The following is a 19,902-nucleotide window of genomic DNA, read 5'->3' on the forward strand; positions in this document are numbered from 1 at the left end:
GAAGGAGTGAGTTGCAATAGTCCAGGCGGGAGGAGATGAAGGCGTGAATGAGTGTTTCAGCAGTGGAGTGTGAGAGGGAGGGGCGAATTTTGGCAATATTGCGGAGGTGGTAGAAAGAGGATTTGACGATTTGACGATGTGGGGTTCAAGGGAAAGGGTGGGGTCGATGATGACGCCGAGATTGCGTGCCTGGGAGGAAGGGGAGACAGTGGTGTTATCGATGGTGAGGGTGGGGTTATTGGTTTTGGATAGAGTGGACTTGGAGCCGATGAGGAGGAGTTCTGTTTTATCACTGTTGAGTTGTAGGAAGTTTTCTTGCATCCAGGATTTAATGGCAGACAGGCAGGAGTTGATGTGGGAGAGGGGTGGGTTGTGGGGGGAGGTGGTGCTGAGGTAGATCTGGGTGTCGTCGGCATAACAGTGAAAGTCCAAGTTGAAGTGACGGAGGATCTGACCGAGGGGGAGGATGTAAGTGATGAACAGAAATGGACCGAGTACAGAACCTTGGGGGACACCGTGTGAAACTATAGAGGGAGCAGAGGAGTGGTTGTGTAGGGAAATGAACTGAGAACGGTTGGAGAGGTAGGAGTGAATCCACCTGAGTGCAGTACCTTCGACACCGAGATCTTCCAATCTGGAGAGCAGGATGTTATGGTTCACGGTATCGAAGGCTGCACTCAGGTCGAGGAGGATGAAGATGGTGAGGGAACCGGAGTCGGCAGAGGTGAGGAGGTCGTTGAAGACTTTAATGAGTGCTGTTTCAGTGCTGTGGAGGGGGCGGAAACCAGATTGGAGGGGTTCGAATAAGTCATTGGAGTGCAGGTGGTGTTGAAGTTGGGTGGCTACTATACGTTCCAGGGTTTTTGAGAGGAAGGGGAGGTTGGAGATAGGCCGGTAGTGATTGAGGCAGGATGGGTCAAGACCGGGTTTCTTCAGGATGGGAGTGAGCAGCAGTTTTGAAAGCAGAGGGGACAGTGCCATGGGAGAGTGAGGAGTTGAAGAGGTTTGTGAGGTAGGGGCAGATGACAGGAAGGCATGATTTCAGAAGGGGGGTGGGGAGGGGGTCAAGGGAGCAGGTTGTGGGTTTGGATGAGCTGATGAGTTTAGAGACGGTGGAGGCAGTGACAGGGGTGAATCGGGAAAGACGGCGGTGGGGGGGGGGAGGCTAGGAAAGGCAAGCGGGATGGAGAGGAGAGAAGCAGGGGTAGGGGCAGCTGGGGGGGACAGAGGGGACAGTGATTGGTAGATGGTGGTGATTTTGTCAGCAAAAAATTGAAGGAAAGCAGTGCATTGTTCAGATGAGGAGGTAGGGAAGGCGTCGGTACGGGGCTTGAGGAGGCTGTTGACGGTGGAAAAGAGGGTTTTGGGATTACGGCTGGGATCGTTGATGATGGAGGAGAAATAGGCAGACTTGGCGGCAGTGAGGGCATCTTTGTAGGTTGAGAGGTGGAGTTTGTAGGCTTCAAGGTGAACGGTGAGTGGTGTTTTCTTGATGAGTCTTTCCAGTTGGCGGCCGGTCTGTTTGAGTGTGCAGAGTTGAGGTGTGAACCAGGGTGCAGAGGTGGTGAAGGAGACGGTTTTTGTTTTGAGAGGGCCAGCAGGTTGAGGGAAGCAGATAGTGTGTTGTTGAGGTTGTTGGTGAGATCATCAGGTGAGGTGGGGGGAGGTTCCTGGGGGAGAGTGTTGGAGATCAGATCGGAGAGTTGGAGGGGGTCAATGGATTTTATTTTCCGGAAGGTGATTTGCCTGAGGATCTGTGGACGTGGGGTTGGGGATGGGACAGTGAACTGGATGATGCTATGGTCTGACAGAGGGAATGGGGACAGATGGATGTTGTGAACTGGTTGGTTGAGGGAGCAGACGAGGTCGAGGATGTGGCCTTTGACATGGGTGGGGAAAGTGACGTGCTGGGTGAGGTTAAAGTTGTCCAGTAAGGTGGTGAATTCGGAGGTAAACTTGGAGGTTGGTGAGTCGATGTGAATGTTGAAGTCGCCAAGGAGCAGTAGACGGGAGGAGAGTGATGAGGCAATTGTGAGAAGTTCAGACAGATCAGATAAAAAAGATGGGTTTGGTTTGGGGGGCCGATAGATGAGAATAACAGTCAGTGAGAAGCAGGTTTTGAAGGCGAGTGATTCAAATGAGTTGACAGTGGGGAGGATGAGTTCTGAGGTCCGAAGGTTCTGATTGAATATCACTGCGAGGCCACCTCCACGGCGGGAGGGACGGGGTTTGGAAATGTAATTAAAGCCAGGGGGGGATGCTTGGTTGAGGGAGAAGAAGTCATCAGGTTGTTGCCAGGTTTCAGTGAGGAGGAGAAAATCAAGTGAGTTGTCCAGTACCAGTTCATGCAGGAGGGGGGCTTTATTGTTGAGTGATCGGGTGTTGAGGAGGGCAAAAGTGGTTGGATGGGAGGGTGGAGTAATGGGGGCAAACAGGAGAGGTCGGAGGTTGTCGAGGTTGACAGTGCGGGATGTTACAGTGGAGGGGGGACGGTGGGAGCTAATTGTATGGATGTAGGAGACCGGATGGATGTTGGGGATAGTGGAGGAATGAGGATGGCGGGGGTGTCTGGGGCTGCGGTGGAGATAGCGGCGGCGGCAGAGGATGCCAGCAGAGCGAGCGGGGATGAGTGCATCATGGTGTAGCCTGTAGTTGTTGTTAAGAAGCAGGAGTTCATGGGAAGAGTAATGGATATGAGGGGGGAAGCTGGGCTGAAGGAAAAACAGGTAGGGAGTAGCATGGAGTAAAACAGGGGGTAGGGTGAGTAGGAACATGAAAAAGTTGAATGCGGGACCCATAATGGCAGTAGAGAGGTGGGAAAGTGGGGTGAAAGTAACGTTAGCGCGGGGCAAGCGTTACGTTGCTACTCACGGTACAGATGAGTTTGTGATGAATAGGCCAGGGAGAGAGAGTGGTGTCCGGAGGGTCCAGTGAGTGAGGTAAGGGTAATGGTAGTCCGAATGAGCGGAGGGAAATAGTCGGGGTGAGAAATACGAGCGGAGAATTAGGGACAGAGCCGAGGGCAGCTCACCAGACGTTAGCTAGCCGGCTAGCCAGGTGGAGCTAACAGCCGGTTAGCAGAAAAGCGTAGGCAGGGGGGGTAAGGAGACAGTGGTCAGAGACAAGTCGGACAGAGATGAAAACGGTATAGGGAAAGCAGAACAAAAGTCGATCAAAGAATAAAGTAACGTTACAAAACAGGGAAAAGACAGACAGACGAAGAAGCGGCAGCCACACACGACGCCAGCAGTACTCTCTGACAAACACAAACACAGAGCGCAATGCATCATGGGTAATCGCCTACTGTGGCTAATGTTATTACTGTAGCTAGTTAGTTATGTTACAAGGCAGTAAAACGCCATGGGCAAAACTGCCCAAAATGGTTAAAAGTTATATCAATTTGGTCATTCAGTTCATCAGCGTTGGTTAGTTGTTTATAACGTGGCTATATTTATAATATAGCCACGTTGATACACTGTCATGAAAAAAAAAGAAAAGGAGATTGGGAGGCAGGTCATAGCGTCTCTGTCGATGATTTGATTTGACAGTTCTGGGCACTGGCGTTGGCGTTGGACAATCCTGGTGTGTTCCACCCCCAAATCGATTGTGTTCTGGTGTAAAGCGAGTGGGTTCCAGGACGAACAGGCTCTCTGACTGAGGCATGCGGCAGTTACGTTATATTTAGAGCAGCGCAGTAAATACAATATTCCTGGAATGCGAGTTTAACGAAACAGTTACATGTCCTCTGCATTCTACATCAAATAAAGACATTACTCCTGCATTACATTACTGGCTTCCTTGGTAAGCTAAGCAGGACTGGCCTAGGATACTCCTTGGATGGGAGACTGGTGCTGGAAGTGGTGTTGGAGGACCAGTAGGAGGTGCTCTTCCCCTCTGGTCCGAATGGTCTGATGAATAATCTGATCTGATGAATAATCTCCCCAATGTCCCAGGGCAGAGACAGGGACTCTGTCCTGTGAGTGAACACCGTCCTTCGGATGAGATGTTAAACCGAGGTCCTGATGTGGTCATTAAAGATCCCATCGGCACTCTTCACAAAGTAGGGGTGTAACCCCGGGGCCCTGGCTAAATTCCCACACAGGCCTTCCTTCAATCATGGCCACCTAATCATCCCTCGTTACTTAATTGGTACATTCAGTCCTCAACTCTCCACCGTGAGAGCTGATGTGTGCTGAGCGTTCTGGCGCAAACTGGCTGCCGTGCATCACCCAGGTGGGTGCTACACATCGGTGGTGGATGAGTTGAGTTCCCTCCCCCTCCCTCCCTTGATATGTGAAGCGCTTTGAGTGTCTAGAAAGGCGCTATATAAATCCAATCAATTAATTATTATTATTATTTTGTATGTTACATACTTATTGGCCAAGTTATGTTAGTTTGTGGGCTAGGAATTCTGTCAGGGTACAAGGGCAGCCATCTTGCCTGCAGAGTTTTCAAATCAAGTAGAATACCGTTTTGCCAGAAATCTGGGGGGTAAGTCCCCCTTTAATGAAATAAACAAAAATAAATAAATAATAATAACAACTAAACAATAACAGTGACATCTGCAGCAGGGAGCATGTGAATGCTGAATAGCACTGGGCCCGACGCTGTGCTCTGGGGAACGCCACGAGATCCAGGGCCTGGACTAGACTAGGCGGGGACACACTCATTATATAGGAACAGAATCAATTAACTGATGCTTTAATTGATTTACATATAATTAGGATAATGATTAAAATGTTTCTTCTGTTTTGATATTGATCTCTTTAGTGTTAACGCTGTGTTGTAGTGGTGGTGCTGTGTGTGTGTGTGTGCCCCGTGTGTGTTAAATGTTGTGTTGTCGTGTGTGTGTGTGTGTTAATGCTGTGGTGGTGTTGTTTTGTGTGTGTGTGTGTGTGTGTTAATGCGGTGTTGTTGTGTGTGCAGTGCTGCGTCGCTCGCTCTCTGAAGGCTCTCTGCTCCAGGAGCCTCACTCCCCCCGCTTCCTGTCTGACAGCACCATTCACCGCTTGACTCGCCCCACCACCTCTGACTCCGCCCCCTCCGGCTCTGACCCTACCCCCCGCCCCTCCCCCCGCAGCCTCAGGAGGCAGCTGACCACAGAGGGGGGGTCGCTGCAGCAGCTGCTGCTGCTGCTCAATGGCACCAAGGTAGAGGACAGTAGACATCAGTAGAGAGCTGTCAAATATATATTTGTATTTTAGTTTTATTTCTAATGGTTTTATTGATCTGTTCAGGAGTTCAGAAATATTCAACAGAAGAGGAAGAAGAAGACCAAGAGTCTGTAAGAACATACACACACACACACACACACACACACACACACACACACACACACACACACACACACACACACACACACACACACAGGCCCGTATCCAGAGTTTCGAAATAGGGGACGTCCAGCAAGGGGAGGCGGAAAAATATTTGAGGTTTTTTCCCCCCCTTTTTTAGCCATATTTAGAGTAATATATCATTTTAAATTAAAAAATATGTTTTTTTTTACCTTTTTTAGTCATATTTAGAGGAATATATCATTCTAAATCAACATTAGGATTATACTGTTGTGATGTCATTATTCAGTATATTCTCTTTCATGTCACCACCTGCTCAGCTCTCCTGTCAACATAATTGTAACTAACAAACACAAACTGTTTTAGCCAAATTCATATCAAAATGACACCTACAAACACAGGTACACAACCCAAGCCGTACACAACACACAAAGTCATCATCGATAATAAAAAAAAACATACAGAGGGACCTGTTGGCTGGCAAGAACATGTATTTATTGTCATTGACCAAAAACAATAATCGGAAGGGATGAGAACTGAAATTAAATAGAACAAACATAAGTTATAATGATCATTCAAAGTGTAATTGTAACAGTAATATGTGTATACTAATAACATGAATTACCTTTTCATTCAGATGACTTCCTGCCTGACGTGCCTTTCGTTTCGAAATAAAAGCGATCCCGTGTTTTTCATGCTTTTCCATGGAGCTTTTTTTATTTTTTTCTCTGAAATATTAGGGGAGGTCCGGACTTCCCTGTCCTCATAGCTAGATACGGGCCTGCACACACACACACACACACACACACACACACACACACACACACACACACACACACACACACACACACACACACACACACACACACACACACACACACACACACACACACACACACATACACACTTGAATAATTTATTTATGTCCACATAAATACAAGTATGCAAAGGACATAAACACTAAGGCCATGTTCAGTCTGGGAGGCCAAATCCGATTTGTGAACTTAACGACCTATTAATGATTCTGTCCAGATTGGTTTTATGAGTCTGGATGCTCCAATTCTGATTTGTGTCACTTGTCCCAAACCACATATGGAGGTAGTTTCCAATCTGCTTTCGACTGATGTGACTTCAGTATGGACGAGCTGATCACCCAAATCAGATTTGAGAGTGTCTTTTGCAGGGGGCGGGGACTTGAAGAGCAGAGAGCAGACATGCAAACACTGTCAGAAAACACAGTGCACCTAGCAAACTTCGCTCATAATGGAGCTATTTCATAGATAGAAAGTCAAGTCAAGTCAAGTTTATTTGTATAGCAGCACATTTCATACACAGAGGCAATTCAAAGTGCTTCACATAAAATGGTTGACAGGAAAATAGAAGAATAAAAGAAGAAAATAAAATGGACATTTAAAAGCATCACAACAAAACTTTAAAAAAGAGTATAAAAAGGTGCATTAACTCATTCAGTGCCAGCCACTTTTGGAGAACGGATGCTCCCAGTGCCAGAGTTTTCAGAGCGTTTTCAGTGTTTTCTCGAGGCCCACAGAATATTGTGTGATATTACTATGTAAACACCGAACACGCACAAGAACGAGCTGGCTCTATTGTATCATCAGCAAAAAAAAGTTTATTGATACCATTTTCCGTTCTTTAGTTATGAGCCGGAGAAGATAGGTTGTTTTCAGCGTTTTCAGGCTTTTCAAATTATTAGCTGAGATAATCCGCCTTTTGTGAAATGCAGCATTTCAAGCACATTCACTGAGTCTGAAGATAATATTTTCTGATGTAGTGACGTAGTTGTTGTGTGATGCCCTGCGTGCACCACCCCCCTCCCCCCCTCCCCCCGTAAACTCCTCCCCACACTGCACACAGCCTCACGCAACCATTATATTTTCGGAGTGCTGCGTTTGTGTGCTGCTGTCGGCTCTCAGCGCCACAGCAGGGAAGAGCCAACCCGGATTGCTGAATGGTTTGGCGTCAGGGGCTGCTTTCCTGTCTGCTAATCGGGTGGAGAAACTATACAGACAGACAGACAGACAGGGACAGAGGGGCTCAGTTGTGAGCGCGGATTGACTCCTGTTCGGAGCCAATGTCAGCTCCCGCGACAGAGCAAATGGCTCTGGGAGCATGCATCGGGTTGTCTTTGATCCACGGCTTTTAGGCTGTTTCTCGGACCTGTCTCTAATCTGGACTGCACCGAGCAAGCACTGTCGCCACCTAATGAGTCCGTAAAATAGGTTATACACCTTCAATACCTACTATAGTTGTACAGGAGCTGCGGAAGGCTTTGATCGACGTCCCACCGTCAAAAAACGCATTGGACGTCGAAGGACGTCCGTGGCATTCTACGTCACTATTTAATTGGACGTCGAAGGACGTCCATGGCATTCAATGAGTTAAGCAATAGGCGCAGCAGTTGCAAAAACAGCTAAAAACTTATAGAGGACTCATTGGGTTTGCATAATAGAATAAATCAATGTATCTATATTTAGTCCCCCGACATACTATATAAAAAACATGACTACACACACATAAAACTCAGGTCTGGGTACGGTGTCCTCTTTTAAGCTCCCCTTACGCGTGCGTGCGTCCCTCCTGACGCATCACCTCACCCTCTTGTGAGTATATCCGTATTACGGAACCATCCCCCAGACCTGCAGCTTTTAGCAGTAATTGCAATCATCTATGTTTTAAAACCAATTGTATAATAGTGCTGGCAGCAGTTAAAAGCGACGGTAAACATAAAAGTCTTTAGTCTATTTTTAAAAGTAAGTAAAGTTGGGGCAGATCTGAGGTCTTCAGGCAATTTGTTCCAGCTATTGTTTGGCGATTGTTTGGATGGCAAGAGATGATCGTCATTTATCTTGCTTCTGTGTTGGAAAGCACCTTCAGAGCTAGTTGTTTACTGATGCATATTGTAACAGTCACTTTGGTTGCAATTACATGTTGGTCCACTGTGTGGCGCTCCTTGTTATTGTATTGTCTTTACGACAACTTACTTTACGTCTCTCTTCTTCTCCAGTCTGCCTCCATGCAACACGCAAGTCAGACTCTAATCTGTGACAACTTGGCGTGGGTGAATTAGCGTGCTCTATGTCTAGCTTCTACATGTGTGTAGAGAATTAGTGCCGTAGAGACCAGGCTTTATATGATCGACAAGTATTAGCAATGAATAAACAGTCTGTGCGCAAATCCCACAACTGCCGTGGTTTGAGTCTGTCATGTTAGCTGGCTATCCAGGAGGCTAACAAGCTACACAACACCCCCAAGCTTGTTACAATATGTCGTTACCCTAGCAACCCATGCAGATAGGCTCATTGTATCTGGACACACAGATATGTACTTGAACAGTTGCCCAAATCAGATTTGTGGCAGTGAGGACACACTCCCAATTCAGATTTGGGAAACCAATTAAGGTAATGATGATTAATGACTTGAGCAGCAAATCGGATTTGCCTGTAGTGTGAACATGGCCTAAGAGTGCAATCAGATATTGTCAGTTACATAAGTGCCCAAACGGCAACCACAATAATGCATACACATCGGATAACAACACACAGGATGATGACAATGGCAGGTCGAAAAATACAGTTATACTGTAAGACAAGATAACGGTCAGGATCCACTTCATGGGTACAAAAAGCAGCGTCTCCTCCATATTGAGCATCTATTTCAGCATCTTGGTTAGAAAGGCCTCCTCTAGGCTGTGGTCAAAGAAAGGTAAAACCAACCTCTAGAACAAACACCTCTCTATGATTTTCATTGACAACAACATCAGGAGTGCTAGCTGAAATATTAGACAACACACACACACACACACACACACACACACACACACACACACACACACACACACACACACACACACACACACACACACGGTGCAGTCTGTCAGCACTAGCTCCTCCTGCTGGCAGACAGATGTCACATCGCCTCCTGTTGGCAATTTCTTTCCCCCAGGATTGTGAAGGCATGTCCCACCTACTCTGCCTCTGACTGGGTTGGGTTTAGGCATGAAGAGTGACAATTAAAGGAGAATTTTGAAATCAGATGTTAACCCTGAACCTTATTTCCAGCTTTAAATATGTTTAAGTCACCCTGACAACTTGGGTTTGATTAACATCAGCAGAAACGATAATCAGTTTGAACTGCAACCTGAAAACGGGTCATCTGAAATGATTGTATTTATGTCTAGTCAAAAGCTTATTTTCCGACACACAGTTGCTCATATGCTTAGTATATAATAGAGAGAACATGAATTAGCGATGTATCGTACCTCCGTGCTGCCGACAGCCTGATCTGTTTGCTGTCCGAGTGTCCGTCACATAGATAACACCTCCCGCTTTATCTCCTGCTGCTCTTTGTAATCCATTATGGCCTTACTCCATACGAGCGGCAATTGAATTGAAATGAATTGTCCATAATTTTGAAATCAGATCATATCTATAGGCTAAGCTAGGCTGCTATCACAACAGACTGAGTCAACTCTGACCTGCCCCGGATGTGCTCCAGAAGAAGAAGAGAAGCGCTTCTGTTTGGTAACGGAAGAAGAAGAGAAAACCACAGAAGAAGAAGAGAAGCACATCCGGGGCAGGTCAAAGTTGACTCAGTTTGTTGTGTAGCTATGGTGTAGCAGCCTAGCTTAGCCTATAGATATGATCTGATATGACAAAGAGTATTGTCGAGCACTTTTCTGCAAGATAAAGACAGCTGCTGGGAGCAGACCAAAAATTCCCTTATAAATAAACCAATGACAGAGCCTACGGGTAGCCAGGGCAGGCCATCCTACCTGAGAATATAATTCACAGTGGTGAGTCAGAGCTTTACTGCAGCTAATGCTAACTGATTAGCAGCTAATGCTAACTGATTAGCTCTCCTCTCTTCAGCGCTGCAGACGTCCGGAGCCGCCTGGCACTTCTACGGCGACGAAACAACAACCTACTCCACGGCAACAGTCTGGAGAAAGCTCTAAGGAACCACAGGTTCACACACACACACGCATGCACACACATGCACACACACACGCACACACACACACAGTCTCATGTGTTTGGTGTGTTTGTTTCGCTGCAGGCCGTCTCCTGAGGAGCTGCTGCGGTGGGCGGAGAGCTTTGATGCGCTGCTGGCCAATAAATGTAAGTCTTATTTATTAAGGTGTCATGCACTCAATGTCCCCAACCCACATGGATTTCCAAGGCACACAATAAAATACAACAAAACAACATTGTTACAATGGTACATTTAAATAAAACAGGTCACAGGTCGGTCAGCATACAGCTCAGACAGTAATACAGAGTAATACATCATTTACTAAACAAAAAGTTCTGTCTTTGCTCCCATGCCTGACAAATAAAATCTGCTGTGGTGAAGGTTCCTTTTTTTAAGCACAGCTCGTTTCTCATCCAGCTCAAAAAAGTCAACATAAACAGAGGACATTTTACTAAAAAGTACATCCCTTGCGTCATCATAAGCAGTACAGTAGAACAAGAAATTAATTTTGTTTTCAATTTCGCGTAATTCACATAGTAAACAGAGTCTATCAGAGTCTCTGGTGCTAATGGAAGGAAAGCGTATGGGGTTTTACCATGTCGCAGAGAACGGATGGTTCATCTGGGCTAATCTTTGATAAATTCAGCACAGTTAACTCAAATAACTTTTTAACTACGGTTAAACTAACGGTCAACCACACACTGTCTTCACAAATTTTAATACAACATTTTGGTAAAAGACCTTTTTCAAGTATATGCTGACAGGAGGAATAGAAAACATTATATACAGGAGTCTGGCTTCACAGTGACCAATCATTACAGACATCATATCAGTGGCAGAAGCCTTCACCTTGTGGCTCACAGCCAGCTCCTCCTTCAATTACAAGACCTCAATTGGCCTCAATTGGAGGTCTATATGGGTCTTTTAGGAAATTACATCTGTCAGTAAAGTAGCAATTAAAATACATAAAGGCATCAACAACACTAACAAGGGGGTCTTTAAATATAGGTGCCAACTGGCTCACTCAGGATCAGAACTCAAAATGTGCCAATGTTTCTTAAAAATAGACTTGATATGTGAATTGGGTGAGTATGTGATGACACGTTACTGAAAACGTTTTGTCTTTTCTGACACTCTTTTTCAGTAACTCTGGTCACTGTGGTCACTGTGAAGCCAGCCTCCTGTATATAATGTTTTCTATTCCTCCTGTGAGCATATACTTGAAAAAGGTCAGATGATTTTGGCACGGCTCTAATTTGCGCCTGCGGTACGTGCCGTGAACGTTTCCGCATCCCCGCCGAGAATTGCATCCCCAACATATTTCGGGGCTGTTTTAACTTAGAAATCAGGGAGGTCATGTCTACCCAGACATTTATATAACTTTTAAACAGTTACATTTCTGTATAAATCATTACAATATCATCCCGTGAGGTGGGGATGCTGCCCGGTGGGGGTGCAAAACTCGGCATAACACCTGGACAAATGCGCAAGGCAGACCGGTATCTTCCCTGCCTTAGGCACGCGCAAACAGGTGCTCAAGCGTAGATAGGGGATATCGCCTGTACGAAGATAGGGCCCATTGTGCGGGTGTCCATTCTTTTTCTTTTTCTACTCCACCTACGCACCTGCCACAAGACTTCTCAGGTGTGCAAGAGACTTTTGTTGATCAACTAAACGGTCAACAAAACAATTCAACAGATCACTTTAAGGATAATTTCCCTGAAGAATTGTCTCTTCATTTTGCATGTCATAGCTATAATTGACCGCTAGATGGCAATGTGGTAGAGTAATATGTAACAAAACAAGAGCTTGAGTGGCTCCCTGTGTGAACTCATGACACATTGTAAATCAGTGGCGGCTGGTGAGCTTGAAAGCAAGGGAGGTTACTCCCTAAAAAATTGGGCGTTTTTTTTTCTTTAATTTTTTTCTTTAATTTTGCAGTCCGATTTAGAGGAATATCTCAGTTTAATTTAGCATTAGGATTAGACTGTTGTGATGTCATTATTCAGTTTTAACCATCAATAATTGTTCCTTTTCTCATTATTTCATTTCTCAGAGTAAATACTGTATATTTATTTCGAGATTTTTGTAGATTATCTGTGCTGTTATGGTTATTATTAGCTTAGTTACTCACTTCTACACTAGCTTAGATTGTGTTAATTATGGATTGAATTATAGTGAAAATAGATTATCCCCCCTTTTTGCTGGGGCCACAGTTAGTTTGTCAGTAAAAGGTTTGATGAATAAATGAATCAAAACCACTCCACTACTGTACTGGTGACAGTAGCTGTCGTAAAGACAGGGGGAGTGATTATCAGCTATACCAGTGATCCTCACTATTTCTTCGATGAGAGCCGCACTGGCAGGACAAAGTCAATAGGAGAGCCACTTTTACCGCAAAACACCAAAAGCCACCCCAACCAAGCACATCTGCCTACCATTTTTTTGTTTTATTGTTTTCCACACACACACACACACACACACACACACACACACACACACACACACACACACACACACACACACACACACACACACACACATATATACCAGTTTCCCCTAGAAAATCTTTCAGGCCTGGAGGGATTTCGAAATGTACCCCGACCGTAACGGTGGGGGCCGTCACTGGCGACGCTGAAGTTTTAGCTAACCTGTTCACATCTATGTTCGCAATGGCATCCCAAGTATCATCATACTATTATGGGATGTGATGCGAACAGTTGTATTATGGGATGTGCGTTTCCCAGGCAACGAGTCAACGACACATGTTGACATGTTTTGGAACAGTGCTGCACGCTGGCACAATACTCCTAAAAGCAAAATGCTTATTGTTTTGAATGATTTGGCACCTTCTATTACTGTCAACACCAGTATTGTTGTATTGTAATAATATGCCATAAAGGTTTATTGAAATTTTGGGGAGAGCAGGTGTAATGGCGTTGTGTAGGTGGTATACTTGCAGCAACCCATGTTAAGGGCTTGCCCAGGGGTGGATTCGAACTGCCGACCCTCAGTTTGGGAGACCGACATGTTAATCGCAACGCCAAGAGAGCTAGCTCCCTTGGCGGAGCTGATTAACATGCCTTTATACCTGGGGAGTGAGTTTAACCAATCCACTCGCTACCACTCGGGACTCACGAGGAATCCGCGCTGATTCAACTCGGTTACACTCACCCCCTTAAACTCACTCCACACCCACTGGACATCCGGGTCACGGCACCAATGTAACAGCGTTGTGTAGGTGGTACTTGCAGCAACCCATGTTAAGGGCTTGCCCAGGGGTGTATTCGAACTGCCGACCCTCTGCTTGGGAGTTTAACCAATCCACTCGCTACCACCCTGGACTCACGAGGAATCCGTGCTGATTCAACTCGGTTACACAGGGGGGAAAAAATAAAAAATAAATCTTAATTTATTTATTTTTTGCAATTTCTTAGAGCCGCCAACTAAAGCTTCGAGAGCCGCCAGCGTCTCGCGAGCCGCGCAATGAGGAACTAGGAGCTATACTGTCATCAACTTAATACCAACATACTCGTTTAGTTCCATTCAATTGCATGGAGGGGAAAGTTACCATCAGCTTTGAAGCGTTACCCCCCCTTCCCAACATGCTAGGTTGACAAGCTTGGTCCAAATCGATTCCTTGTTTCTTCTACTTTCATATGGTATAAAGATCATCACACAGGGAGCTCGTTTTTAAAGCTAGAGTCTAGCTTTAAAAACGAGGTCCTCGTCAGCCGTCGTTGTACCGGCCAAATTCAGTTTAAAAATGTGGGAGTTTAAGGTTGCCGTTTTTATTTGCAATTTGACAGGCTATGCAGCATGAAACATATTAATACGAAACAATTGGTGGACCATTTGCACGCTGAATCTAATAGAAGGCCTGGATAACTTGAAATTAATTGACTTACTTGCATATCCATGCCGTCTGTAGTGTAGCCGCATGCTGCCGAGACGTTGCAAATATCCCAGTTTTCTCGGTCTCCACTCGGTACCGTGGCCCGCAACTCGAAACTCGCTTTGGCTCGTAATCCAATACAAAGACTGTCTGGCTTGTGAACTAACTTACTGTTTGATAAAAAGTAAATAAAAAATATAGCCGCAAGCGGCGATGCGGGGTCCAAGCTTCTGGTGACTTGGGGGGTGTATGTCAGATAATATAGACACTGAATTGCACATTTAATCAGAGTTGGTATGTGCACAAGTGCACAAAGTTTGGTTGAGATTTGGTGACCTGACCGGGTTCAAGCAGTAGTAGCAGTAGTAATAGTAGTGTTAGTGTATATGTGTGTAAGTGTGTATATGTGTGTGTGTGTATATGTGTGAGTATATGTGTGTGTGTGTGTGTGTGTATAGGTGTATATGTGTGTGGCAATGTGCACTGGAGCTAGCGGCTGAATTACACCAACTAAGGTACAACCTTGCTACAGTGAACATTTAAGCTATAATCAGGGTGTAAATGACATTTTCAAGTCAACTTGGCATCTCAGGGCTTGTGGAGAGTTTGATTACACCAGCTGAGCAGTATGGAAGCATTCTATGTATTTGTTTTTTCTATGTTTTTGCTCATGGTCAACTTCACTCAGCAGACAGCTCTGTGCCTGTTGTGGTTAGAGTACAGTTCTATCTCTGTGTGTGATGCGTCCAGAGTGCTTTACCCAGTACACCGACTGCATGCAAGTACCGCATAGTACCCCACTTCAAATAAACCAAACTATACCTTTCACAAATCAACTCAATAAGTGTCAAACTAAATGAATGCCTGCTAAACTGTTTTCGGATGTGCGAGATGTGCAAAATAAATAAGCATTGTTTCGGTGGAGTGTCCCTTTAAGGCCAAAACTAACATCTCAGTTGGCTTTAATTAAAACACAAGATAGGAATACATTTCAAATCACAACACATTGCCGTCACTTCAAATTACCTTCATACCTCCCTTTACATAACATTGAAAATATATTTGAGATTGTGTAAACCTCCCTTTAAACTCACGGATTTGGCTTTTGGAGGTTTCATTCAGCAGGTTTCAAAGATAAGTTGAATTGGATGTTAAAAAACGTTCCCTCTATACTGCCAACTGTCTTGCACCATCTCCATTCATCAGTGATTCAGTGCACCTGGTACAGAGCCTGACCACAGCCCAACTCTGATTGGCTCAGATTGATGTCAGTCACACTGCAGGATTACAAGCCCGCCAACTTCTGTTTCATGTAAAATACATTGGTGATACATTTTGCAGTGTAAACATTGGTGAACTGGGTTTACAATTATCAAATTATGTGTTCTTAAGTTAAAGCAACTCTGCTCAACATGTGGTAAAATATCAGCCAGGATGAGCGGTTAATGCGTGTCACACCTATGAACAGGTGAGGGCAATGTGACCCCTCAGCACTGGACCCAGATAAAACCACAAGGAAAGATGGCAGGCACACAGCAGGACAAGGTGCAGGGTGATTTTATTTTCCCAACATCAAAAGTGACAGTGAGGCAATCAGCATGTTGTCTGTGGATAAGAACACAAACAGAATTATTTACCCAAATACACAATGTTAACAAGCAATCCAAATGACATCAAATTAGCAATAAACAAACAATGTAACAATCAATTAAAGCAACAATAAACAATATATTTTAACCATGCTAAAGAAAAAAACATATGCAATTCACCTTTAAGGTCAGCATGAGTTGGACTGGCTCACAGCACCTCTGTAGCAGCAGACTGGGGTTTGGGGCAAGTTTTGCACTTCTTTTATAGCCATAGCTCCACCCATCTCCCCACCCACATGGCACAATCCACAAGTGAGTGAGTGAAGCACTCTGGGAGATGAAGTACACCAGTGGTGGCCATTTTAGTGTGCGTGTGCGTGTGCGTGTGCGTGTGTGTGTGCGCGTGTGCGTGTGCGTGTGCAAACAGACAAAATAGTCATAGGAAGTAGTATGTTTAGCAATAAAAAACAATAACAATCAAACAAACAATAAACAATATATTTTAACCATGGCTAAAGAGAAAAACATATGCAATTCACCTTTAAGATCAGGATGGCTTGGAATGGCAATTCAACAATGGCTAACAAAACTACAACTTACTTAATAATGCATCTGAAGGGAGGATAAACACCAACTGAAACACCAACACAGCCTCTACTGCAGTAACGGACACACACTGAGTGTAGAGGCTGATTAGCGTCTTAAGTGCAGGTGTGTGGTGATCAGTCCAGAATTAGGTGCAGGTGTGGTGTATATGTGTGTGCGTGTGTGTACGTGTGTGTGTGTGTGTGCGCGTGTGCGTGTGTGTGCGCGTGTGCGTGTGTGTGTGTGTGTGTGTGTGTGTAGATCCGGTGACCTGACGGTTTCCAAGCAGTACTAGTAGTAGTAGTAGTAGCAGTAGTAGTAATAGTAGTAGTAGTAGTGTTGGTAGTAGTGGGAGTGGTAGCAATAGTAGCAGCAGAAGTACTAAGAATAGTAGTAGTAGTAGTAGCAGCAGCGGCAGTAGTAGTGGTGGTTGGCTGTTATAGCGCCACCATCTGGTGGATTGGTGTAATTTTTTTACTCTGAGTAGTGGGTGATGTCGTGAACCTGTGTGGAAAGTTTGGGTGATGGGGGGTGTATGGTTTCTGAGATCCACACACTTTTAGGGCAGGAAAAGAACAAAAGTAAATACACAAAAGTTTAAACATTTATCATTTCAAGACGGTTTCACGTATCCAAATTCTGTGTAAGAGTTTTGGTCAGGTAAGTCCAGAGATGCCACAGAAAAAGTTTGCGCTCATTCAGGCAAATGGCCTGGGAGGAGATAGCAAAAATAGGTTATTGACAAAGTCCAAGATGGCGGAAAATCTAGCAGACTTAAATGGGCGTGGTCTATATGGATAGATGCGTATTGATCCAGGGAATCCAGCAGATGTGGAATTTTGATTCTACGCCTCACGGTTCAGCAGTTATGGGTCAATACGCAAAAGGGTCTGTTATAGCGCCACCATCTGGCCAATATGGCAATTTTTTTGTCTCTGAGTAGTGGGGCACATTTCCAACCTATGTGCAAGGTCTGGCTACTGTAGCCCTTACAGTTTTTGCCGTGCATACTGTTTTAGCGGAGAATAATAAAAATAAATATAGCCGCAAGCGGCGATGCGGGGTCCAAGCTTCCGGTGACTTGGGGGGTGTATGTCAGATAATATAGACACTGAATTGCACATTTAATCAGAATTGGTATGTGCACAAGTGCACAAAGTTTGGTTGAGATTTGGTGACCTGACCGGGTTCAAGCAGTAGTAGCAGTAGTAATAGTAGTGTTAGTGTATATGTGTGTAAGTGTGTAAATGTGTGTGTGTATATATGTGTGTGTATATGTGTGAGTATATGTGTGTGTGTGTGTATGTGTATATGTGTGTGTGTGTGTGTGTGTGTGCGTGGCGTGTGTGTGTGTGTGTATAGGTGTATATGTGTGTGGCAATGTGCACTGGAGCTAGCGGCTGAATTACACCAACTAAGGTACAACCTTGCTACAGTGAACATTTAAGCTAGAATCAGGGTGTAAATGACATTTTCAAGTCAACTTGGCATCTCAGGGCTTGTGGAGAGTTTGATTACACCAGGTGAGCAGTATGGAAGCATTCTATGTATTTGTTTTTTCTATGTTTTTGCTCATGGTCAACTTCACTCAGCAGACAGCTCTGTGCCTGTTGTGGTTAGAGTACAGTTCTATCTCTGTGTGTGATGCGTCCAGAGTGCTTTACCCAGTACACCGACTGCATGCAAGTACCGCATAGTACCCCACTTCAAATAAACCAAACTATACCTTTCACAAATCAACTCAATAAGTGTCAAACTAAATGAATGCCTGCTAAACTGTTTTCGGATGTGCAAGATGTGCAAAATAAATAAGCATTGTTTCAGTTTTCGGTGGAGTGTCCCTTTAAGGCCAAAACTAACATCTCAGTTGGCTTTAATTAAAACACAAGATAGGAATAAATCACAACACATTGCCGTCACTTCAAATTACCTTCATACCTCCCTTTACATAACATTGAAAATATATTTCAGATTGTGTAAACCTCCCTATCACGGATTTGGCTTTTGGAGGTTTCATTCAGCAGGTTTCAAAGATAAGTTGAATTGGATGTTAAAAAACATTCCCTCTATACTGCCAACTGTCTTGCACCATCTCCATTCATCAGTGATTCAGTGCACCTGGTACAGAGCCTGACCACAGCCCAACTCTGATTGGCTCAGAGTGATGTCAGTCACACTGCAGGATTACAAGCCCGCCAACTTCTGTTTCATGTAAAATACATTGGTGATACATTTTGCAGTGTAAACATTGGTGAACTGGGTTTACAATTATCAAATTATGTGTTCTTAAGTTAAAGCAACTCTGCTCAACATGTGGTAAAAAATCAGCCAGGATGAGCGGTTAATGAGTGTCACACCTATGAACAGGTGAGGGCAATGTGACCCCTCTGCACTGGACCCAGATAAAACCACAAGGAAAGATGGCAGGCACACAGCAGGACAAGGTGCAGGGTGATTTTATTTTCCCAACATCAAAAGTGACAGTGAGGCAATCAGCATGTTGTCTGTGGATAAGAACACAAACAGAATTATTTACCCAAATACACAATGTTAACAAGCAATCCAAATGACATCAAATTAGCAATAAACAAACAATGTAACAATCAATTAAAGCAACAATAAACAATATATTTTAACCATGCTAAAGAAAAAAACATATGCAATTCACCTTTAAGGTCAGCATGAGTTGGACTGGCTCACAGCACCTCTGTAGCAGCAGACTGGGGTTTGGGGCAAGTTTTGCACTTCTTTTATAGCCATAGCTCCACCCATCTCCCCACCCACGTGGCACAATCCACAAGTGAGTGAGTGAGGCACTCTGGGAGATGAAGTACACCAGTGGTGGCCATTTTAGTGTGCGTGTGCGTGTGCGTGTGCGCGTGCGTGTGTGCGTGTGCAAACAGACAAAATAGTCATAGGAAGTAGTATGTTTAGCAATAAAAAACAATATAACAATCAAACAAACAATAAACAATATATTTTAACCATGGCTAAAGAGAAAAACATATGCAATTCACCTTTAAGATCAGGATGGCTTGGAATGACAATTCAACAATGGCTAACAAAACTACAACTTACTTAATAATGCATCTGAAGGGAGGATAAACACCAAAGGACTGAAACACCAACACAGCCTCTACTGCAGTAACAGACACACACGGAGTGTAGAGGCTGATTAGCGTCTTAAGTGCAGGTGTGTGGTGATCAGTCCAGAATTAGGTGCAGGTGTGGTGTATATGTGTGTGCGTGTGTGTACGTGTGTGCGTGTGCGTGTGTGTGTGTGTGTGTGTGTGTAGATCCGGTGACCTGACGGTTTCCAAGCAGTACTAGTAGTAGTAGTTGTTGGAGCCATTCTATTTATTTGTATTTTTGGCTGTAATTGAGTGGCTGAGAGTTAGTCACCAGCCGATGACGTGTTATACGTGCGACAGCGGTGAGAGACATTAATTGAGCCAGGTGTGCGACACAGCAAACAGACGCCAGAGAGAAACAGTTTCCAACCGCACCGCACCGCGCATTACACGCTCTTTAAGTTGATTATCGATAT

General features: G+C 44.6%; 1 protein-coding gene across 1 annotated transcript in view; it reads left to right on the forward strand.

The window, feature by feature from the left end:
* LOC310784499 (regulator of G-protein signaling 3-like) overlaps positions 1 to 19,902 on the forward strand; it is a gene marked incomplete at both ends in the record, with an annotated part of 100,558 nt that overhangs the window by 70,804 nt on the left and 9,852 nt on the right. The window contains 4 exons of the mRNA XM_083645484.1: positions 4,927 to 5,150; positions 5,238 to 5,284; positions 10,184 to 10,279; positions 10,371 to 10,432. Coding sequence (XP_083501610.1) covers positions 4,927 to 5,150; positions 5,238 to 5,284; positions 10,184 to 10,279; positions 10,371 to 10,432 — 429 coding nt within the window. The remainder of the gene's footprint in view (positions 1 to 4,926; positions 5,151 to 5,237; positions 5,285 to 10,183; positions 10,280 to 10,370; positions 10,433 to 19,902) is intronic.

Source organism: Poromitra crassiceps, assembly GCF_964638095.1.
Source record: "Poromitra crassiceps genome assembly, chromosome: 10".
Taxonomy (NCBI): Eukaryota; Metazoa; Chordata; class Actinopteri; order Beryciformes; family Melamphaidae; genus Poromitra; species Poromitra crassiceps.